Raw genomic sequence first — 25,059 nt, forward strand, 5'->3', positions numbered from 1 at the left:
AGAACCAATGTCTTCGTGTTCTCGTTTTCTTCATTTTTATCTTCAGACGCGTAGCTGCCGTTTGCCTGCACTTAATTTTTTTTTTAGATAAAATACATAAATGATGCTCTAAAACGCTATCTCCGCGGAGCTTCGGGGGGGGGGCTTCGTCCCCCTGGACCTGCTTTGGGCCTTAAACGCCCCCAGACCCCCTGCCGTAATTTTGCCTACACTTCAATTTGGCCTCAGCTACGCGCCTGATCTTACATATAGTCCTTCACGGCATCCATTAGGACTTGGACAAAATATTTTTACAGGAAAACTTATTGATCATTTTTGGTATAGCTTTTGTGTCACGATAATATTTCTTGCTGTTCGACTTTTTAGCAGTGTCTTAAATTACATGAATACCACTGACCCTGACGTATCGATGGCCATTTGATAGCTTTTATATATAATTATTTCAACAAACTGTTAAAAAGTTATCTGCTCTACCTATAGAATAATACCTAAAACGTATTATTTTCACGTGATTATTTTTTCTATTCCGGTAGTTCCCCGCGAAATTTGGGAGAATGTTTTAGCAACATCCGGTTTGTTCACGTGACCAGTTCCCGCAATCTTTGAAAGAGACAGTCTACTGATATATATCAATCAAACATTACTTCCACACACCAAGGTTTGGAAAATACAAATTTTCTCTTGAAAAAAATTTGCTTATGTCAGGAAAAGTCGAAATAACTGTGGCTTGTTGAAATTGAGTAGTGCGTCATGATATTTCAGTAATTCCTTTAGGGATTCGGCGCTTGAAATATTTTCTTGTTTTGACCACCCTGGGATTAAATGTTAGTCCCAGAACCACCGGTCAAAATATTAAAAAAAATCCGGAAGGGATTAGTAGTTCAGAATTTGCATAAAAACTAAAGTGTTTCAAATGAATTTGAACTACTTGAATATGTGCCTTCAGTTCATGCTTGTGTTGCTCAAAAATTATAGATGAAAATAAAGCAAATTAAGAAAATTTATCAGAATTGTGTAAAAATTGCCTATTTCAGGAGACATTTTTATGTGGAAAATATACAGACTAGAGCATTGGTCAAACTCATTGATATTTATACAAAAGCAGCCTTCTGTAACACAACTCCTTACCTAACATTTTGTTGTTCATAGCTTGCACTCTATATTTTTGGATTAAAAAACTACTCCTTATCCTATCATTTTTTGTGAAAATTCTTTGAAAACTATGTAGAAACAGAGTTTTCAGGAATGAAAATTAACAGTCGCCCACTCCCCCACTGCGACTAATACACCAGCTGGGCGGTTTTGAAAAAAAGCAGTTGTAAAGGAGACCAGCTAGCAACGGATCTTAAAACGACGATTGGGAGATTACATTTCTTTTCGAGTTAAATCTAAAGCAAAGTAGCATGGCCATGCCCCTTTCCAACATTCAAAAATGTGCCTGTTAGAATTTTAGCCCTCTCAAAACCATGAAACTTCTCTGCCATTTTTGTTGTTTACCTATTAAATACAATTTTAAGGCCATATTTTGACAAAAAAAACAGACTTTGCCACACTGCAGCATGGAGGCAAATTACTCAAACATGTAAACAATATTCATACCCTTTTGTAGTAAATTACAAATATGATTTTAAAGTACACATTCTCAGCTTTATTTTGACTGTTTTTAATCAGAATACACACAAATAATGCACTTACAATGCATAGATCTAGGTTCAGTGTGTTTTTGGTACTACATAGGGGATGGCCATTTGACCTGCAGGGATTGAATTTCAGAAATTTTTCCACTAGCTAAAGTAGGCAAGTTCTGAAAATTTACACTCGCTAAATTTCAGGTTTTTGGGTTATTTCTGGACTTTACCTATATTACCTATAGATAAAAAAATTTTTACTAGCAAAATTGATTTTCAACTTGCATTTAGCAAGTATCTCCCCTTAATTCAATCACTGATCTGGAAGTGGTTAGTGAGACCTTACATTGTTTATTCTAAAGTCATTTACCTCACTTATGTTTTTCAATCTTTTCTTGTATTTTTTTAATTCCAACAACACAGTATATTTCTAAAAGGATTGTTTGCAGTAGCTTTTGGAAATACTACTTTTATTTCTTTAATCTAGTGATAATTTTGGAAATTTGGTAGTAGCAATCTTGAATATTTGTTACATTTCCACAAACATTGCACCTCATGGTCTGAAAACATGTAAAGAATCAGTACATGTTCCCTAAATTTACCTTGCACATAGCACTGAACACTTTCTTATAGAATACACTCATTTTTAATTAACGAAATGACATTCCTTAATCTGATCTGGAAGATACTGTGAAAATACATGTACATATACTAGTGTTTGTTTGGTACCAATTTACATGGATAGGCCGAACCACAAAATTTGGTTCCCAACTACATGTAAAAGGAGATTTCCATTGATGTGTTGACTGAAAACCTTGAAACCACAAATTCAAGAATCCAAGCACTTCTGTCTCTTTCCTTATCCATTAAAATTGGTATCCACAAATTAAAGTACTTTCACAGTAAACAATGTATGAAAACAAATCTGGTGAATTTGAAAACAACTTTACTCTGTAACCAGTTGTAAAACATGTTAATTTTTTCTCAAAATTTTCTTTTGAGGATTTAAACATTGGCATTGTGTGTTAGCAGGAAACTACTACAATTAACAAAAAGGAACTGGTAAATTTTGTGGGGTCAAGAGTACATGTATTTTTTTTTTAATTCAACCACATCAGGGTGAGATTATTTATTTCCATTTCCATCTTGGAAGTATGATCTGAACTGAGGTCAGAATACATTGTATTTATTTAAAAAAAAAAAAAAAACTGCCAGCCCCATCAGAATCAATGCACATATAGTCCACATTGTCATCAATGGATTAACCATTAATCCATTTTGATCTCTTGTCTAGGGCTGGCTTTGACTACCTGCAATAATAAAGATAGTAAGTGGCTCCTTTATGGTGATGGTACATGTAGGTGTTGAATAGCATAATCAGTCGAATCATACAAAACAAGTATTACTATTGTCTTTGATAGTGTAACCCATTTAATCACCCTATAGAAGACTGCCAAACATGGTCTGTGCAATAAATTGTTTTTCAGATTCTTTTTGAGTTATGATATGTTGTTTCAGCTGACAAAATGTAAGTCACGTTTATTTTTTACAAATCACTTTTGTTATTTTCAAATGCCAGCAAATTCATTAAAGAAATAAGAACTTTTCTTACAGTCAGCCTGTGCTTTAGTTTAAATTTTTAAATTAAGAAATACATGTACTTTGAATTGTGTGACAAACATATTTTTGATTTAGGCCAATATAAATAAGGATGGAAAAATCACTGTTGACTTACTTTCTTAATATGTTCATGGTATTAATTCATCTTGATGTCATTTTCAGCAAAGAGAGATTATCAATTTACATGAACAGCTATAGTGACGAGAGGTGAAAAGAAATGGCTCATTTCAACTTTGAGAATATGGTCAGTGAACTTACAAAAGTTGATGGACCTTTACAGAATGGACCATTAATGAGATGGCAAAGGAAGGCCGCTGAGTCAGGACTTAAACTCTCAGTACCTGATAAGTGTAGGGTTTAACATGTATTAAAATTAAATTTTGCTACATGTCATACAGAGTGACCCATCATTCCAAATGTCAGTCATAAATTAACACATGATGGTATTTAATTTTGCAAAGAATAAATTTGAACCAACAACTGAAAACCTCCATCATCTTAGGTTAGGGTGCCTACCTCGAGTGCAGAATGCTGGGGTTAGATCCCCTGGTCAGGGATCTCCATGGATCAGAATGAATACATGGCTCACTCTCTGGTTGGACAAATTTTCATTATGGCGCATGTCCTTTCGTGCAGAAAATAACTTGCAAAAAATGTATGATAAGGTAGAGTGTGACATATTTAATAGTACAAGTGACAACATGGAAATCAACAATGGTATTTTTTTTCTGTCTGTATTGTCTGTTTTAATTATACATTTACCAAGGTAAAGTTTTTCCTTCCCTAGGCTTGACCATTGGTCCACAGCTCTAGAGAAATTAAAACCACTGGTAGGTGTGGTCATTTTGTTCATACCATTGAACCACATGCATTTAACAAGTTCTTTATAATTTAACAGCATTAAACAATCCTTTAGAAATTTTGGGAGTTGATCCATCGCATTTTCATAAAAGTTCAGGAAACTGAACTGCTTTTCTCTGTCAAATAATTGCAGAGATTGTTACAGGTGAGACGTAATAAAATTAAGATCGTCTTTCTTCCTCTCAGATCACATCAAATCAGATCTTTATTAAATTGAATTAAACCCTTGATATTTTCTATACTTTATTAAATGAAGTTTTCAAATTTTGTTAATTTAAAAAAAAAACAGTGGAAACCATTCAGCTTTTTTTTAATCTTATTGATTTTCCAACGGTGATAGTCTTAAATTTGACAGATGGGACGTGTTTAGCACACATTTCATTCCCTGACACATTAAACCCCCAGAAATAACCAATCAAAATATTAAAACTACCATTTGAATAAACACAAGCATCAAACATATAGATTTATGACAGGTATAGGTGATTAATAAGCAAGAGTAATTGGGAAATACAGTGGCGATTTGCAATACATGACACAATTTTGAATTCATGGCACAATGAAAGTAACACATGGCACAGCGCCATGCAATAAGATGCCATGGAGAACCCTGCCTACTCCCCCAGGTCTTTGAAATTGGTAGTCACTGCTTCTCCACCAAGCACACATTATTTAATGGGAGTTATGACTGGTTGGCTCAGAGTCTGAATAATGTGTCAGACTGACTCGGTGACATACCCAACCACAGGTTGTTCCTCCTGTGAGTTAGCACAAGGAAAATCCAGCTCAGGGTGTTAGACAAATACAAGGCAGGGTACATTGTACTTGGTTGGTCAATCCTCTTAAAATGTATGAAATTTTTGCTATAGGATGTAAAACCATAATCAGTCAATCAATATACTACCTAGAGAAAAGAGCGACGAAACATCTACATGTAGTAGACTTTCATCGTGTGTTAGATGGTGATCAACATAAATTTTTCTTCTCTGTGTAGGGTGAGGACTAACCACGGCACATTTTTAGGTCAGCATGTTAGTTGCTTTTAAACTTAAGGTACATTTATTTGCAATATGATACTCTTGGCATACATTTCTCAATCGACATACATGTGTATTAACAAAAATGGCTTTTAATATAAATGTTTATTTTTTAAGGTGGACCAGTTTCACCAAGAAGACCAAAATCTGCAAGAACTCCAGGGAAAACACCGAAAACTCCAAGCACAGCAAGGACTCCAAAGACACCACACAAGACTCCAGGAAAACAGCAGGGGAAAGTGCCATCAAAAACTCCAAGTAAAACTCCTGGAAAAACCCAGGCTCCACAAAATGATAGGTAGGAAACCTGCACTAAAAATTGAACATAGGGGTTGGAAGAAAATTCTGGTTTAGTTCAATACTATGCTTTTAAAAGCATTTCCTGCATTTGACAATTCAATTGATTTTAACTTAGCCTGTCTCAATCCTCAAGTTTTGCCATAAGCAAATGGTTGACCAGGTGAGCGATTCAGGCTCTCTTGAGCCTCTAGTTTAGATTTAAAAACCATTAGTTAATTTAATTAGTTCTTTTTATAAACATCAAGTAGCCTCTGGGTGTAATTGTTGTATAAAAATAGAAGACAAATGTAACAAAAAAGGTTGGGAGGTTTTGTTTTGTCTTGTTATTTTTTTTCATTTTAACAAAATCCTTCTACATACTCAATTTTTCTGTCCCTGAATTCTTCCTGTATTTTGTAAGTTTTTTTTTTCACTATTGACTTTTAACTAAGTCATTCTGTAATACAACTTGATAACATCAAAACAATGCACAATGATAAATTAAATAATACAACTTTTGACCAACCCTGTTTTTAAACTTGAATTTCCAATTTGATTTAAGCTGAACATTTTAGTCACCTTTTACCACCTTATTTTAACCTAACCATATCATACTGAAAGGAAGGTTAAATACTATGCAAAAAATTAGTGGCAATTAACATTGTTTGCGTATTTCACAATGAATTTATTGGATACTCTAAAAATTTGGAATGACAAATTTGTGTTTATAAATAATTTTTAGATACATACAATAGATTAGAATCCCACTTCTAAACTATGCCAGGTTAGATTATGAATATTTAAAAATAGAAAATATGTATTTATTTGAAATTAAAATATAAATGTAGTAGATATGCATTTATGGTTCCTATTTTATTTTTCATGTCCCCTCAACAAACTGTTTTGGGGGCATATTAATTTATGTTTGTCCTTTCATCCATCCATACGGATTACACATGATCATGGCTTGTCCGGCTATCTCCTCGTAAAGTTTTTGAACTACATCTAAAATATTTTACAGGATATTTCAAATCATGAAATTGTTCAGGGCCAAAGGATTTTGATTTTCATGAAATATTATGGGAATTGGTGATAGTTATGCTTGGTCATTTAACTCAGAAATATATAGATCGTGGCCAATGTCCGGCTATCTCCTTGAATATTTTTTTAACTAATCTAAAATATTTTACAGGTTATTTCTACAATGATGAAGGTGTGCAGGGTCAAAGTATTTTGATTTTTATGAAATATTTCGGACCTGGGTGATGGTTGGACTTTGCAATTTTTGTCAGAAATATACCCAAAGCAACAAAGTCAGGGATTTGTTATTGAGGGTATTAATATTTTCATATGTCCATCAGTCCTCTTTTTTCTCATTGCAAATAGTCTGACACTACCGAACAGAATTTCATGACACTATATGGCCAGGATACACTATGTAGATATGCATATATTTAGGAAATTCTAATCCCCAAATTTTTCGAGTTATGGTACTGGAAAAGTTCGTCGTTGCACGTCTTGGAAGGGTTGAGCTGAACCAACAGACCATGAGTATCACAAGTCTTGGAAAGATTTCTGAATCTGCAAACCATGCAAATCTAGCTAGTGGGGGCATCATTAGTGTCTTACAGATGCATTTGATTTACCAAAAAAAATCACTACTAACAAATGATGCAAGAGCTCCTGTGACAAACAGGGCTTCTAGTTTTGTTTTTGTTTTTTTTTTTACCAACCAACCCAATTTCATCAAGTCAAAAATCTGTAACCAACAAATTAAAAAAATACTCTAGCCTAACCAAATGTTGGAGTTGTAGGTCCTATGTGTGTTAAGTCATTTAATTTTTAAAAAATCCTATATTTGGAAGGACTTGTGAATATTCAAAACTTAAGGAAGTACATGGAATTCAATTATAAGCTTTCACAGATTCTTGGTCAGATGATGCCTTTGTAATAGCCATCAATCACTTTGACTCATATCTTAATGATATGAAAAGATTATTATTATCAAGATTACCAGATATGAATTTGTCAAGCATAATTTGGAGGTAGAATTTGTGTAAAAACAATTTTTTATGCAGAATTAAAAAAAAAATCACAATTTTAGGGGGTTGCCCTCTGCCTGAATTAAATGAATGAAAAATAAGTACCTGGCATGAAAACAGGATGAATTGACTGCATGTTAATGAAAAAATATATTCAGATTCATTATTTAATTAAAGTCTACTACACATTATTAGAAATAAAAAATATACAACACTAAAAATTTCAAATTTTCTATAGATACTTATTTGGATGAAGTGCAATACATTTTTGTAATTAAAATAAAGAAATCTATCCTAAAAGAATTCAAAAATCCAAGTGATGGTTTGTCCAGCTCCTGATTTAACTTGGTCTTGGTACACTGTACTTAATTTACCATTTTACCAGTGCAAATTTGACCTGTTACCAAGGTGCCAATATAGCTAAGTCCTGATGTCACTTAGTCCATGCCGAATTAACTACAATTCAATCAAGTTTCAATTTGGCCTATTACCAACTGGTTCTGATACGGTGACAGGTTGAACAAACAAAAAAGTGCATGATTTTTTAAGTGAATCTAATACAAATGTACTACTCACTGATCTTGATTGGTGAGCAATTAATAAAGAATTTTTTTGAAGAAAATTTATTTTAAAGCCATATTAAATAGCACTACTAAGGACAAAGGTCAACATGTATAAAATTAAAAATCATCTTAACCATTTAAAATTTTCAATTAATTTTGGTTTTCATTAATGATACAAAGTAAGTGTTAAATTTAGACATGTTGTTGAAAAGTGAATGATGGTTTTTTATACCCCCCGTTACATAAAGTGATGAGGTATTACAATGAATGTGATACTCTCCATAAAAATTTTTGTGCCTGTCTGTCCATCTGCTTGCCCACAAATGGTTTCCAAATGGGAACAGATAAATGAATTTCAACTTTGCACACCTGTTAAATACCAAAAATACGGGTTAAATTCAATTTTCTGCAAAATCCAAAATGTAATTTTTGAGTCTGGTCATTTTGAACATCTGACCATCCCCTTTTTTTCACCATTACATGGCAGGTTATTGCTGCATGTTCCACTATTTATAAATCCTGGCCTTATATCAAGAGTGAATCTGGTATATGTCACTAAATCAGACAAAGTCTGACCTGACCTCAGACCAGTGCTTAGGGCTATTCCAGTACAAGTCCCCTGAAGGGGGTGGATTGCCACTATTCGTAAGGGGTACCACGAAGAGAATTTCAGTTTTGCTTTTCATTAAATGATGCAAAATATCAGAAATACCCCCAAGCTCCATCCCCTTAATGGAAATTTTACTGGAATAGCCCTAATTTGAACCACACCTTTTCAGTTCAGAGTTTCTAGAACCTAGCCTTAACCGACTTATACTGGTAAGGGGGACTAATTTCTGTCAGCTGTATTGCTAGCATATAAAAAATGCATTTTAATCACAATGTACAAAAAGAATATTCATGTCTTTTATGATAAATTCATACATATAGGTGTTGCCGTAAATAATCACTAGCCTTTGTTGTTTTTATAGTAGTAAAATATTGACAAGCCACATATGTTAGTTTTATCTTAATTGTCCAATTTTATATTTGTGCCAATTTTGGTACAACCAATTACCAAAAGTAAAAAAAAAAGTCATAACTAAATACTAGGACAGTTAAGGTAATTTTTGCTGACAGTTCTGGTTATAAACAAGAAGTCTTGAACAATAACAGGAAATAGTTGATTTTCATTGTTGTTCTTCATTAGGTTTATTCCTAGCAGATCAACAACTGACATAGATCTTGGACATTTTGCTTTGATGAATGAGAATACAGAGAATTCTGACCCAGATAATGGACAATATCAACAACACCTGAATGAGGCTCTCAACAAGGGACAAAACCCACATAATACCAAAATTTTGTCATTCAGAAATAAGGCTCCTGATGCTCCAGAGGGTTTGTAATATATACATGTACTATATAGCAACAGTAGTTGTGAAACCTCAATTTTTCTAATGTAGATATTGTTTTTTGACAGTTCATCTGTTTGTCATTAAGTTTGCCTTGCACCTGTATTTTTTAATACCACTCAACCAGTAGGTGGTGTATTGGAATCACCTGGTACACCTGAATTCTGTTGCAATTATTATGACTCCCAAGGGATGGATTAAAGTTCAAAATTGGTTTATGGCTTTATAAAGAAACTGTACATTGAAAGTGTTTTTGGTTGTTGCCCATACTAACATTCTGTTATTAAGTGGGACTTTCTCATTTTCAGCTTTATATGGAATGAGCGGTGGTTTACCAAGCTTAACAATATATACTACTTCTTCTATGTCATTTAGTGGTCAATTCTTTCACATTGTATGAATCCACAAGACACCATATTTTCTTATATATTTGGATGGGGATTTTGTGTGGAATTTAAGGAATGTAACTAATACCTGAATATATATAATTTTTTATAAGGAACTTTGGTCCAATTTATGCAGAATAAACAGCAAAGCAATTATGTAAATAATACAAGGTAATATATTCAGTTCTTAGTTACATTCCTTATGATTTAATATTTTAACAAAAACTATGATTAATTCATTTTAATTTATTCCAATACACATGCATGCATTTTTTCAGACAGGATTATTTCATTGGTAAAAGTATTCCCATTAAAAGGGACGTGGTTTAAAGTTCATAACCTTGTTTATTGATCAGATGATAGGAAAATAACAACTGCAGCTTTTCTAACAGTTAAAATGGTCATATTGAATTACAATGGAAAGAGAGTTTGGAGACTTTAAAGTTAAATGGCTCTTATATTAATTATCTAGTATTTTTAATGGAAAAAACTGCATATTTTTTAAACATCACATTATTAGATTAAAATAGGTTCAGATTACTTTGCACAAAAAATGTCTTTAAATAACAATTAGAAAATTGAAAGGAACAATAAACTCAAGCTGGGCTGCTGTTCATCTGATTTAAAAATTACACCCAAACTCCAGTATTTTTATACATTAAAGAGTAACAGTCACCCCTGGGAAATTAAGCTGTTTAATGCACTTTAAAGTACTTCTTTATTTTAAACTCATGATCAGGTCAATTCATTCAGATGCAGCCTTTGAAAATAATGAGAATTTTTTAAACATTTTATCTATTTAAACAAAATGCATTTATTACCATTGGGGCTTAAAATTCAATACTGTTTTTCAGTTTAAAATGACAATGCTTGGTTGGATACATATTAATGTTTGAATTTTGTTCAAAAGTTTGAAAACAATTAAATACAATAGGCCACATATAATGACAACTAATCAAGTTGTTTGATGTTCCCATACTATTAGCTGAGAAAATGGATAGGTAGGTAGGAATGAAATTTTATTTTATGGACAGATGCCTGTCATTACCACTCACTACCATTCATGACTACTTGAAATGATTGGGGAGATGATAAATAAGCCTATTGTAAATAACAATTTTTGGGTTATTTTAAAAGGGGACTTTTTATGAGTAAATTAAGGGAACAGTCAACAAATATATTTTGAACTTAGGCCTTACTGAGTTTGAAATAGTGTGATGGTATGTTGTGTATTAAGTTCTGACAGAAACCGTGACATTGGGAAACTAATTGAAAATTAATATACATTAGCTATCAGGTAAAACTCAAGGTCGTATATTCTTTTGGTTCAACTTTTATGTTTACATCTATTTGAAATGTTTTTATATACCCTACTTTAACATGCATTTCCAGTTACAATTATGTTCACTGCGATGTATCCATCCACATGTCATAAACAGAACTGTCAGGGTTTTTTCCAATTTTTTTTTTTTGTGGGGTGGGCAGATTGCATATGTTGAAAGGAAACTTTTTCATTTGTTTTTATATCTGCAAAAAAGTTGACAGTATGCTCATCTATGAATGTACCTTATCAGAGCATGTCTACATGTCTACCTTAACTATTAAATTGAATTTGATGAAAATTTTTAAGTTTGCTGGGACATGTTGATGTGCATTCACTTTTTAATAATATTTTCTAAGGGAGATGATTTTATTTAAAGGTTTCTCATGTTGCTAGTTGTATCACTTAGCTATATCACTCACAGCCATCTCCATGATAAGTTTTTTTTTTTCACAGCTCAAAACCTACATATGTCAGAGAATTTTTTATAGAGATATAATATTACTGGCCTGTAAGTGGAATTTTTTTCAACCCAAGTCAACCTGGTAGCATTTTGGCATGCTGTGGACTATCATTTCATCATGAGGACTACTCACATGTGCACTACTGTTTATATTCTAGGGTATTGCAACAATTTGAAAGTTTTGTATAGTTGTGCTGGGAAGTCTACAGGTCCTAAGGGAACAACTCAAAGACAGATTCCACAACAGCCTGAAAGGATACTTGATGCACCTGAATTATTTGATGATTATTGTAAGGTCTAGAGTGTTATCTATTATAATTAGGGGGGTATATCGTTTAAAATTGTATTCTTTATTTCCAGTGTATCTTATATCCACTTGATCTGTACAGCATTGCAGAAAATCAATAAGATGTTAGCAATCTTTGGTTTTTGACACAGTCATTACCCTAGGGCTATTCACATGTAATTAATTTCAATGAACTTTAAACTAATTAGGCTATCAAAAATAGTATATATGTTTACTGTTACATTCTAAACAAAAATAAGGTCGGTAGGTCACTACTTTCATTTCCATTTTTTTCCACACAGGTTTAACTTTCACTTCAATCAAATCATTAGTCTTGGAGTAAAATTTTTGTGGACCATTTTCATGGTACCATTCCTATACATTCTGTGTTTATTATTATAAGTCTACTAGGTACCACTGTAGTAACAGATTACAACATTTACTTAATTTCAGTGCTGGTTGTCATGGCCTGTGCTCATGTGCCATGCTGACTATTTGTTTACAACTGGGTGGCTGATACACTTTGACATATTTGAAAACGCCCAGTTAACTCAAATGCCAAAATGACTTAGCTGAATTGTACTTTCATTTTTAAACGGAAATTACCAATTGTATATTTTAACTTCCAGGCCTTATGTATTATGTAGCCTTTGTTTTTGGTTTTTGTCAAAAATTGAAAACTACAAATTTTATATAAATAACATATAACCTGATCCTTATTCTGTAAGTATAATCTTACTGATACTCAACTTAAAGTAGTGGTTTTTTTTTTTGCCAATTGCTAAATACATGTTGATATAATAATCTCTTTTTGAAAACCTGCCTTTGACATAATTTTTCTGACTGTTCACACTGCGTATTTGGGGGCAATAAAATAGTGGAAAATACCAACCTTCCTCATCATTTTTCAATATACTAAGAACCAAAGGGTAAAGGATATGTGGATATTTTTTTTATTTGTAGGTACTACACTGACTCCTGTCTAAACTTAATACCTTGTAAGACTGAAGGTTTTGTTATGGCAGATTTTTGGCTTGCTCAGGTTTGAAATGCATGGGAGCTTGGAAATGACTTGAAAATTTCTTGTTTGGAGGCATTTCATTGTATTTACAGGTTAAGTTTCTTTCTTTACAGATTTAAACTTATTGGACTGGTCTTGCTGTAACCTGTTAGCTGTTGCCCTCGGTGCTGGGGTATATGTTTGGAATGCTGGAGACGGGTCAATCATGCAGCTCATGGAGCTACAAACTCAGGATGATTATATCTCATCTGTCAACTGGGTGAAGGAAGGTGGAAATTTTCTAGCTATCGGGACAAGTAATGGCTGTGTGCAGGTTAAAAATTTATAAACAGCATTTTATTATACCCTTCACTTGCATGTAGCTAAGAGGTTGATTGAGAGTTTGTTATTCCTAGAAAATGCATTGTAAGCCTTTGCTTTACCTCAGATGATTATGATTTTTTTTCTGGATGGCACACTACTCAATTACTCTCTTAGCCATAAGTTAATTGTAAATTATATGCATGTAATTGGCATGACTTGTTGTGAAGACAGTTTTCTTTGGATATAAATTTCATGGTTTGTCAAAATTGTGTGATTTTTTTTATTCATTGATACATATAAAGTAGTTTTGTTAGGAATTAAAATTTATGGATTAACCAAACAACAAAACCCATGAGCATGGATACCCAAGGAACTAAAGGTCTTTCACACTAGTAAAAGTAATAGGAATCAGCTAGATTTGTACGGTTCCTCATTGCTTGTTACTAACATCAATAGGGAATTGATGATCAGCAACAACTAGAAGTTGTGAAATTGCATTGCACTGGCCAGAAAATCTTGGGTTCTGGTTTTAGTTTTAGTTCAATGATCCTTACCATGCAAAACAATAACTGTCAAAATCAAAAGTCACCTTATATTTGAGGAAGTTTAACGAAATTTAAAATCACATTATTTTTCATTTTTTGTGATTTCTTTTTTCTGCTATTCCTGTTAAAATTATCAGTTGAAAGTAAAGGGAAAACTGGATCCAAACAAATTAACGTTTGGAATTACATGTTGATTGCTTTGACCACTAAGTCATAATGATTATGTACAAAAATGAAGAAATTGGCTCTTTCACACAAAATTTGTAATTGTCCTGCATCTGTGTTCATTCATAAATTCATTGAAAACTTCGAATAAAGGAGGTGTTGGTTGCTAATTAAAAACATCATGTACCTATCCCTTCCATGCACCAAACAATCACTCTATATTTGTATAGTGATAATTATTAAATTTTCTCTACATGTATAGTGATTGTTGGAGTAGCTATATGTATCATCAGGTTTCCCGTTGAAATATGTTGAAGCTTTTTTATTCTGAAGATTAGGCCTGGGTTTCATAATGATAATTTCCTCAAATCTTTAGTTTCATGTGATCTGTTTGGTAAAAATTTGAAATGAGGAAGGATTTTTGGAAATCTCAGTTTTAGATTTTTTTATGAATTCAGGCACTTGATTCATTTCTTAGCAAAGTTTAGTCAAACAAACAAAAAATTAATAGATTCTGAATGGGCAGAAAGGATGTCATGATAATTTTAGTTTTAGTGCACAACTTACCATAAAGTAACAATCGTTGAATGTAGTTTAATATCACATATAAATTCAGAATTCTGAAGCATTTGAATAAACCTCAAGTCTGACTACATGTTTGCATAATTAATTTTCATTACATGTCCACAATTCTGCATAAATTTGAAAATGAAAAGTGTATTTTGTATTTTTAACTTTTTTAATTATGATAAATCAATCTTTTAAGGATGTTAATAATATCTTGGTAGAATGTTTGTCATAATAATGGAAGCTTCTTTTTGTTTGTTCTTTTTTCAGGTTTTTATTTTGTCTCTGAGTTATGGAACTTTGCATGTAAAAATAGCTGTTTGTTCAGTTAACAAAACTATAATTTCTTACCTTTTTCAGCTGTGGGATATTACACAGAAGAAATTAATCAGAAACATGTCTGGTCATTCTGCCAGAGTTGGATCTCTGTCATGGAACTCTTATATATTGAGCAGGTTATTGTATTATGCTTCGTATTTAGGAAAAGTGAATCAGTCTTATTAAATTAAGACGTCTATATACCTCATTTATGAGACACCAAACCTTGCTCATAAAGGTACTTTTGAACTTGTAAAAACATACCAACACTTCAAAGCCAATCAAATACCTTCATAATTATTTATAAAAGTAATTTGCATTTTTACAGTAAAATATAAACTTAGATAATCATCCTTAAAGGCAGTCTTCAAATGTTTTAATAATGTTCTAGATAATTTTATATGCTCTAATGCAAGTTATAATAAAATTAGATCTTATTTTCTTCTGCTACTGTTAATCTGGATTCTGTTTTACTGTTTATTAACTTCTGATTGTGCCAATTTCCACTTATTTTGTTAATCTGGTAAAATAAGGTCTGTTAAAAATTGCTTATTCTGTGATGCAACTTTTGTATGCATGGATCTTCTTTCATTTATGAAATTTTGACATGTATAAAACCAATGTTTGCTCTGTGCAATTCTCAAAGAATGGTTAAACTAGATGAACTAATTAATATTCCAGTGGTTCTAGAAGTGGTGCTATATATCACCATGATGTTAGAGTTGCCAATCATCATATTGCCACCCTGAACAACCATACACAGGAGGTTTGTGGTCTTGCCTGGTCACCAGATGGCAAGTATCTTGCCAGTGGCGGAAACGACAATCTGCTGAATTTGTGGGAGGCTCGACAAAGTGAGGAAAATACACCAATACATACATTTACAGATCATCAAGCAGCTGTCAAGGTAAAAATAAGTAGGCTATATTCAGAATATGATAAATATAGGTAAAGACCAACATGCAGCTGCCAAGCTATAAATAAATATGGTATTTCCAGAAAATGATAAACATAGAAAAAGAACTTCAAAATTAGTGTTTTTAATATACCGGTATTTCGAAAATGCCTTACTGTACTCCTTTAAAGCAGGGCAATAAATAGTGACTAGGATGTCTGCCCTTCTGTCCATTCTGTAACACTTTTTTATCCCCTAAACTGCTTTATAGATTTTTTAAAAGAAATAGTTAGGTCATGTTATGTAACCTTGTTATTTTGATTTTTGATTTTTGATTGGAATGAATTAAAAGTTTCTATAAGTATAATATGGACTTATATTGACTTCCATTTTTAGCTCACCTGGCCAAAGGCCATACGAGTTTCAAAAACATGGCTGCCTTTACTAAAAATAGAATATAGGGGTCAGACAGTAGTTTTCTGCATATATATCAACATAGGGTTTAGCCTAATTCTTACTTTGGTAAAAGTGTTCAGCATTGTAAGATTATTCTGTGGTCAAATTTTCATTTTAATCGGTTACAACATGTTGGAGTAATTGCCCTTTTTCGATGTTTTTTTGCTATTTTTTATGTTATTTCTTTCCAAAGTCTTCTCCTCTGACACTACTTCACCAGTGGGAACCAAACTGTGTGAATGTTCTTTGGGGTATCCTGCAGGGAACTGATTTGGGAATTTTTGACCAGTCGAAAAAAAACATGGTCACTGTTACAAAAAAAAAATAACATAGGGGTCAGACAGTAGTTTTTAGCTCACCTGGCCTGGTCGTCGTTAACAATTTTTGAAAACTCTTCTCCTTTGAAACTACTTGACCAATTGGAACCAAACTTGGTATGAATGTTTCTTGGGGTATCTTGCATAGAACTGATGTGGGGATTTTTGATCCGTCGAAAAGCATGGCCACCGTTACTAGGAATTGAACATAAGGGTCAAACAGGAGTTTTTCACATACATCTCCAAAACCGTTAGGTTTAGCCAAATTCTGACATGGTGGTTGAAGTGTTCAGCATGATGAGATTTTTCTGTGGTCAAATTTTCATTTTAATCTAGTACGACATGTTGGAGTTATTGCCCTTTTTCAATGTTTTTTGCTATTTTTAATGTAATTTCTTTCAAAAAAACTTCTCTTCTGACACTACTTGACCAATTGGAACCAAACCTGGTTTGAATGTTCCTTGGGGTATTGTGCATAGATCTGATTTGGGGATTTTTGATCTGTCGAAAAGCATGGCCACCATTAGTAAAAATAGAACATAGGGGACAGACAGTAGTTTTTTGCATATATCTCCAAAACAGTTAGGTTTAGCCAAATTCTGACAGAGGAAATTATGTTTAGCTTGATGAGATCAATCTGTGGTCAAATTTTCATTTTATTCTGTTCAACCATGTTGGAGTTATTGCCCTTTTTCGACTTTTTTTTTTTTTTTTTTTGCTCCATGTATTTTTAATGTTATTTCTTTCGTTGAAAAGCATGGCCGCCTTTACTAAAAATAGAACATAGGGGTCAGACAGTAGTTTTTTGCATGTATCTCCAAAACAGTTAGGTTTAGCCAAATTCTTTCAATAGCTGAAATGATCCGTATTCTTAGGACTATGTAGGTCTTCAGGCATAGAAGTTGTCAGACGCCTTCTTTAAGTGTTATTGCCCTTGACAGCAATGTCTTGAAAACTATGATAGATTTAGACTTTCATTTCAATTTCCTTGAAAGGTGAAAAATGACGTTTTTTTTTTTTCTTTTTTTTTTTTTTACAGTTTTCAGCCAAAATCTTGAAAACTTAAATAGAAAGAAACTTTTGTTTGCAGAAATGATCCTTATATGTCCTGCCAAAGTCTTCTTGAGTCAAAATTGTTGGATAACATTTTGTTAAATTTATTGCCCTTGAAAGGCAAAATTTATCAATGTGAGTGATTCAGGTTCCTGGGAGCCTCTTGTTTGTTCAGAATTCCCCCAAATCCATTGATAGAACGGATTTTTAGGTAACTTCTAGGGAATGATTATCAAGTATTGCCATTGCCAGTCAGCTATTAAGATTTTTATCGGAATGAAATTTTGATTTTTTAGGCTTGGACTTGGCCATTATGTTCAATGAATACATATTCTGTATAAATGATGTTTTTGTGCATCACATTTATTAACCTCTAGTGTATGTATATAGTTCTTTACCAGAAAAGTGAATTGCATGAATGCATGACATAGGGGTGCAGAATAATTTTGTGAGCTATGGTCAAAGTAATTACATTTTTTTTGTCTCATGTCCACAATCCTGCACTTAAAATAATCCAGTCTAATTAAGTTATTTAACTTAGCATGATTGCATCTGAAAATGTTTTGATTAAATTATGAAACATTATGACCCAAATAAACAGAAAAACAGTCTTAACAAAATCTAACATGCAGAAACCTTACAATATGCATTTCAAAGTTCCTATGGAAATTAATATTTGAAAGGGGAGATAACTCTGTGAAATTAATTTTTGTTCCTTTATTTAGCTCACCTGACAGAAGTCGTGTGAGCTGTTTCCTTTACTATGTGTCTGTCGTTGTTGTCCCTTAACTTTTTCAAACATGAGTCCCCTTATGTTGGGATCTTTTTCTGGAAAAAAACATGGCCGCCATTATTGAAAATAGACCACAGGGGTCAAGTTGCAGAATTATGCAAATAACTGTTGGGTTTAGCTAAAATCTGGCGTGCTTGAATTATTCAGCATGATGAGTTAGACCTATGCCGAAATTGTCAGAAAGATCTGCCATTGCTTTACATGTTAAAAAAAGTAATTTTCAAAGTTTCACTTTGAATTCCCAGGACAAATGACATCATGAAGTTGCTTGGACAATAAGGCTTTCAAAATCATTATGTTAATGGTACGATGATTGTAGAAATTCTTCACAAAATTTACTTAAATAAATAATACTGAAAATCCACATGTTTACCTTTTCTGCTGACAGCATGGAGGCAAATGTAAACAATATTCATACACTTTTATAGTAAATTACACATATGATTTTAAAGTACACATTCTCAGCTTTATTTTGACTACTTTTAATCAGAATACACACAAATAATGCACTTACAATGCATAGTTCTAGGTTCAATGTGTTTTTGGTACTACATAGGGGGGGTGGCCATTTGACCTGGAAGTAGTCAGTGAAACCTTAAGAACATATGATTTTTTATGTTTTTCTTTTTTTACATTTTATGAAAACTTGTGATATTGGAAGTCTAACAAGACCAAAACTATCAAAATCAGACATGGGACTACAAAGAAATGGTCATTTTTATATCATGCCCTTCAGTGATATTTTCCCTAAATTACTTAAAATGACAATTTTAGGTAACTTGTCATACCATTTTGATATCTATGATAATTCAAGAAGTTGTAGTTATTAATATGAAAAAAGACAGATTTCAACAATTAATCTCCTGCCTATTTCATCACTGTGTGATTCTTAGTCTGTGCTGTATGACAATTTGAGTACTTTGAATATCCCAAGCAGTGATGTTAGGTATTTCAGGGATGACGTCAAGTTACGTGTCACTTCTACTCATAAAAATCTTGTTGCTATGTTGTTTTTTCAAATACCTTGCACAATTCACCTCTTAAAATATAGCCAGATTACCAATATCACTACACTGATTTTATGGGGAAATGGAAATAATGACCAGGAAAGGCAATTTTTCTCAAATTATGCATTTCTCTGAAATATGCCATAATTTAGCTTATGGTCTCACTAACCATTTCTAACATTTCCATTACTTTACATGTTAAAAAAGTAATTTTTAAAGTCTCACTGTGAATTCCCAGGACAAATGACATCTTAAAGTTACTTACCATTGCGAAGCTTGGAAAATAAGGCTTTCAAAATCATTATGCTAATGGTATGATGATTGTAGAAATTCTTCACAAAATTTTCTTGAATAAGTAATACTGAAAATCCACATTTACCTTTTCTGCTAACTGACAGCATGGAGGCAAATTACTCACACATGTAAACAATATTCGTACACTTTTGTAGTAAATTACATTTATGATTTTAAAGTACACATTCTCAGCTTTATTTTGACTACTTTTAATCAGAATACACACAAATAATGCACTTACAATGCATAGGTCTAGGTTCAATGTGTTTTTGGTACTACATAGTAGGGGGGTGGCCATTTGACCCGGAAGTGGTCAATGAGACCACAGATGAATGAGTTAAGGGTCCTGGAATGGATTTTTTCCCCAAATTTTTTGAATCTCCTCTGAGACTACTAGTAGCATGGACTGTAACCAAACATAGCGTGAATGTTTGTTAGGATATCATAGGGTTAAATTGATCAGCATGGTAAGACAGACCTATGCCAAAAATTTTCATAGAGTCCAGCTTTAAAATCTTAGACTGTTTTTGACAAGGTTAGGGATTCTGGGTCTCGACAGCCTGTAGTTTTTTTTTGTTTTTTTTATCAATTTCATGTATTGTATGATAATTTGATGGAAGTTTTTTTTTTTTCCTTATTGACTATTTCACATATTGTACTGCCCATGATACGTAACACATTTGAATTAGGATAGGTATACATTGTATTTGAAATATTGGGAAACTTTTTATTACAGGAAATTCATATTTCTGGCACTTCCATCATTTTGGAAAAAAAAAATTGTATTGTTTCTATATGCAAGCTGTTTTATTGACAGTCTTTTCTAAGTTAATAGAATCTTTTAACCACAAAAAGTAGAATATTTACTCCATCATTTTCATAAAACTGGAATTTTTCAATTTAATTATCTAGAAAAATGGACACTTTGATTACTATTTAGTTTTTAATTAGTTTTTGTATGGTGAAAATTACAAAAATTCTGTTTAAGTTGTACATGATCCCCAAATGAATGCTAAAATTCTGTTATTGCTACATTTTATGTGTCAGATAAAGGACAAAATTTTGGTAGATTGACTGGACTAAGGCCATACAAAAAAAGGCTTATTTTTATTTTTTTTATTTGTATTTATCAGAAGCAAATTTTCTTTTTTTTTTCTTTTTTTTTTTTGAGAAATTTCATTGAACAATTCTGTAATGTACAAGATGTTGAGAAGTTAAATAAAATACTTTATGGCATTAAACCTTTACTGAAATATTAGATGTGGCAAGAAATAAGAGCCATCTCTCTGCCACAAGACATACTTTCGTTAATAATGATCATCAATGTTAAATAACAGCCTCATTCGCATTGTATTTTTTACCTTTCTGTCAAGTGTGTAGACAAATCCGTTAACTAATTAAAAAGTCGATTCCAGAACAGATATGAAATTTCCAGATTTTACCGTAAAATAATCGCAGATGCAGGAGGTTTTTTAGGGATGCAGCAGTGCCTGAGAACCTAGCATATTTTTTTTTGCCTGAAAAGGAAACTTTAATTTTTAAAGGTCCAAGTTAGACTGAAAAAGTCAGAACTTACTATTTACATTGTAGGCTTTGTCTTGGTGTCCATGGAACCCCCAATTATTAGTCAGTGGTGGTGGAACAGCTGATCGATTTATTAGATTCTGGAGTGTAACCACTGGCACTTGTCTAAATGCTGTTGATACAAACTCTCAGGTAAAATGTGTAGTATTTATTCAAACACAGAATGATTTACAGATACAAGTCTAACCAACTGTGTAAGATTAATAACTTTTGGGATGGACTTGCTAAAATGTAGTAGGAAAATGTAAATACAAGAAACCTTTTAAAAAATACCTTATAAGTTATAATACTGTGTATTTTGCATTTACCATTCAGTGATTGTATTTTTGATTGTATTTTTCACATGTCAATTTCTTTGATAAAGAAAATTCCTCAAGTTCTTTTGCAGGATTTGTATTGAAGAAAACAAATAAATAGAAAAAAAGAACCAATATGATGAAACACAATGTATCAAATGCAATAAACCCCGTGCAGGTCCGGGTGTTAAAAGAATAGGCCTGCAGCAGCGCTAAGCTTGTCGTAAAAGGCGACTAAATAGTGCTCGGAACCCTAGCCGGGGGCTAGGGCGCTTTGCCCACAGAGCAACTGGGATGTGTGCCCCAGGTGGTTGAATGGGGTACCCCTGGCGTGTTACATGCTGGGTTTGTCAGGCTATAATACGGAAAACCTGACCGCAAACCATAGTGGTGCACCGTGTTGGGAAAGATGCCACATTCCTCGCACGTTAAAGAACCCTACCGTGGTATTCTCCCGGAGTAGGAACCATAGGCTCCGCCACAGGAGGCTAAATTGTCCGACCCTACCCACCTCTCCCTATTTCCAGTGGCAATCAAAATTTGTCAACCCCATTGTCCTTGTGTCCCATCCCTTTTTCTTTCATCATTTCATGTTCATATTATCATCAATTTCATGTTCATCGTCTGAATATAGCTGAAATATTGCTGCTCGGACGTTAAACCCCAACAAACGAACAAACAAATCAAATGCAATAATGGAAATCTTAATACAAAATAGTAAGTACTTTCAGACATCACCAAAAAGTGTAAACAAATTTTTAACCAAAATCAAAAGTAATGAAAGCAGTTTTATTCTTTGTACTTAAATAGGTTTGTTCAATATTATGGTCAAAAGAATACAAAGAGCTGATCTCAGGACATGGCTACTCACAAAACCAACTGTCTATATGGAAATACCCTACCATGGAAAAGATAGCTGATCTAACAGGTATATACATAGCAGAAGAGTGTAGTATTACGTGAACCTCAGAGACTTACTGAAATAAAGTAGCCATATTAGAGCTTATTATACAATTTTGAATAAGATAAAGAAGTTTTTAACTCTAGAGGTTCTGTGGTTGTAACCCTAACCTGTTTGACCAATATTAAGTGTCCAGTATGACCAACAACCTCCCTCAGTCATAGATAGTAAGAATCTAACACCTGTGCAAGTATAAGATAGGAAAATGTCGGACACCAAAGTGTAATATATACCGGTAATTGTTCTTTAAGGGTGACAATGATTTTCTCTGGGTAACAAACTGCGCTATCACTCTCTATATGTTGTTTATATAATAGCATATATGACAATATGTCAGTTTAATTGAGTTATTTGTTCCTAATTTGTTCAATCTATAGCATTTTAATATTTAACAGAGAGATATGACAAGTTTTATCCTTATTCTTTATTGACACTAATTGAGAAATAACATTGCCAAGTTTTTTTTTATGTCCAAGTTCCACAAAATCCAACACTCATCTAAAAAAATCTCTATAAACATACCATAATTTTGATCATAAGTATAATAAAAGTTTTGTGGTAGTTGATTTTTATATCTGAATTATCTCTCTTTGAAATGCTTAAATAACTTTTTTAAAATTTTGTAAACATTTTATTGGCAGAAGGCACTTTTTGATTTCATATGGTCAATTTTGAATTTTAATGAGGAGAATTATTATCAGGCTTAAAAGAATTTTGTTGTAGATTGGTAATCTGTTTCCACAGAGTATTGAAAACTTTAGTCAAAGTCTGAAGGGACAGTTTCTAGTTTATTCTGTTTAATGGAGACAGGTTTCCCAGCACATGTTCTAATGTTGAGAAATTCAATCATCAGATACATGTGGATGATATAAGTTAAAAATTTAAATAATGAGATTCTTATTCTTACAGGACACACAGCACGAGTTTTGTGTCTGACTTTGTCACCAGATGGCACAACTGTAGCTAGTGCCGCAGCCGATGAAACCATTAGACTTTGGAAGTGTTTTGCTGTTGATAAAGGAAAGATGGAGAAATCAGCCAAACCCCCTGGGGAAACTGCCAATTATGGAAAGCCACTGAAGCTTGGAAGTATTCGGTGATTTGTGAACTGTAGAAAACATTGACAACTTGATGAAAACAATTCTCTTAGGAAACACATCAGGTAGCTGTGATAATTCCCACAGGAGCTTTCAAATATTAAGTCAGTCTACATTGACATTAATTTTTAGCATAAAATGCTATGCTTGTGATGTAAATAGGCTTATTTTCTAAGAGCTTTTGTATAAATTTGAAGCATAAATGCCAAGTTTTTTTATTTTATTTTTTTTTTAACAACTTTATTTCCTTATGCATTAAAAGTAATCTAAGCAGATGCTGTGGAGTAGTAGGACCATATTTGCTTGGTTATCATTTTCACCACTGTAAATTTGGGCTAATAATATGTTTTTCTTTAAAATGGTAGATCAGCTGTTACTACAGCATTTATCAATATGACCTTCTTAATTTAAGCCTGACCAAATGGTGGAATCAAATATTTGATTTCATACTGCATTTCAGCTTATAAAGAATAATGATTTGATCTTAATAAGATCAGAATTATTTTTTCACCAAACCTGAGATTTGCTTAAAGAATTTGCATTCATTTAAAAGGAAATTTTCATTGATCTATGGCCTAAGTAAAGCATTTTATTATAAATGGATACATGGTGAAAATGGGTTCCCAAATTAGAAGTAGAAACATTATTATGCTGACATCTTTGCACCTATGCAGTACTAAATATCTAAATGTATATTATTCTATAATTATTGAACAATCTAATTTTTTAATTATGTTTATATAAGTTAACTGTATTCATCCAATTAAAACAGGATGAATGTAATTCCCTGTGATTGGGTTTTTGATCAATGTTAAAAAATTCTGTATAATGTGATATAATAATATGTGGTATATAATGACTTGGATATTGAAGAAAAAAGATTGAATTAATCTTTAACTGGCATTGATTCTTATTTTTCAAAAATTATTGGACTTAATCATAAGAACCTGACTTTCTTTTGCCACATTTTTTTTTTGGGGGGGGGGGGGGGTGGGGGGTTTGGGGTGAAGGTATCACATTGTCCTACTACCTACCTTGTAAGCACAAGTATTCTCTTAAATAGATTTCTGTGAAACTATACGATTGGTTAAATATTTAGGGGAAGCAGGGGTATCCTTTTGTAAAAGATTTCACCATATTTTCAAGTTTTTATTAAGTCTGTAAACATTACTGTAAAAATTTGTTGCTTTACGTAAAAAAAAATACTGCAAGATATTGTCATTTGATTATGATGCTACTATACTGGGAGTTTTTGAGAACTTTAAGATCATAGATATCATCTTTCCTGGCTAAGTGAATTCCATTGTATAATTGAATTTGAAGGTTTTATTTTATCATCAATATTCTTAATATAAAACTTGTATTATTTGAAGTTTAAATTTGTGGTTTACCCTATTCCATGTAACACTAATATAATTGGTATGTGAACAATAATATATCTCTATGTAGAATTTTGTCTGTATACTTCAGTGTAAGTTATCTTGTACATTAAAATTTTCCTAGTAGA

General features: G+C 32.6%; 1 protein-coding gene across 1 annotated transcript; it reads left to right on the forward strand.

Annotated features, from left to right (window-relative positions):
• Positions 1–577: 577 nt before the first annotated feature.
• Positions 578–25,059, forward strand: LOC148624664 (cell division cycle protein 20 homolog). Its single transcript, XM_088567475.1, has 11 exons — positions 578–658; positions 3,411–3,598; positions 5,264–5,444; positions 9,220–9,410; positions 11,753–11,884; positions 13,015–13,214; positions 14,842–14,936; positions 15,481–15,706; positions 21,205–21,330; positions 22,305–22,422; positions 23,365–25,059. Exons 2-11 carry the CDS (start codon positions 3,466–3,468, stop codon positions 23,553–23,555), a joined length of 1,593 nt encoding a protein of 530 aa, XP_088423601.1. The 5' UTR covers positions 578–658; positions 3,411–3,465; the 3' UTR covers positions 23,556–25,059.

This window comes from Perna viridis, chromosome 2 (assembly GCF_037379345.1).
Source record: "Perna viridis isolate PV_CMFRI_1.1 ecotype Kerala chromosome 2, ASM3737934v1, whole genome shotgun sequence".
Taxonomy (NCBI): Eukaryota; Metazoa; Mollusca; class Bivalvia; order Mytilida; family Mytilidae; genus Perna; species Perna viridis.

Excerpts from the sequence above, each read along its gene's own strand:
- LOC148624664 (XM_088567475.1), top strand. The coding sequence starts at position 3,466 with ATGGCTCATTTCAACTTTGAGAATATGGTCAGTGAACTTACAAAAGTT. Across the intron at positions 9,411-11,752 it reads GGCTCCTGATGCTCCAGAGG|GGTATTGCAACAATTTGAAA; the intron begins GTTTGTAATATA and ends TTTATATTCTAG. Across the intron at positions 21,331-22,304 it reads CTGTTGATACAAACTCTCAG|GTTTGTTCAATATTATGGTC; the intron begins GTAAAATGTGTA and ends GTACTTAAATAG.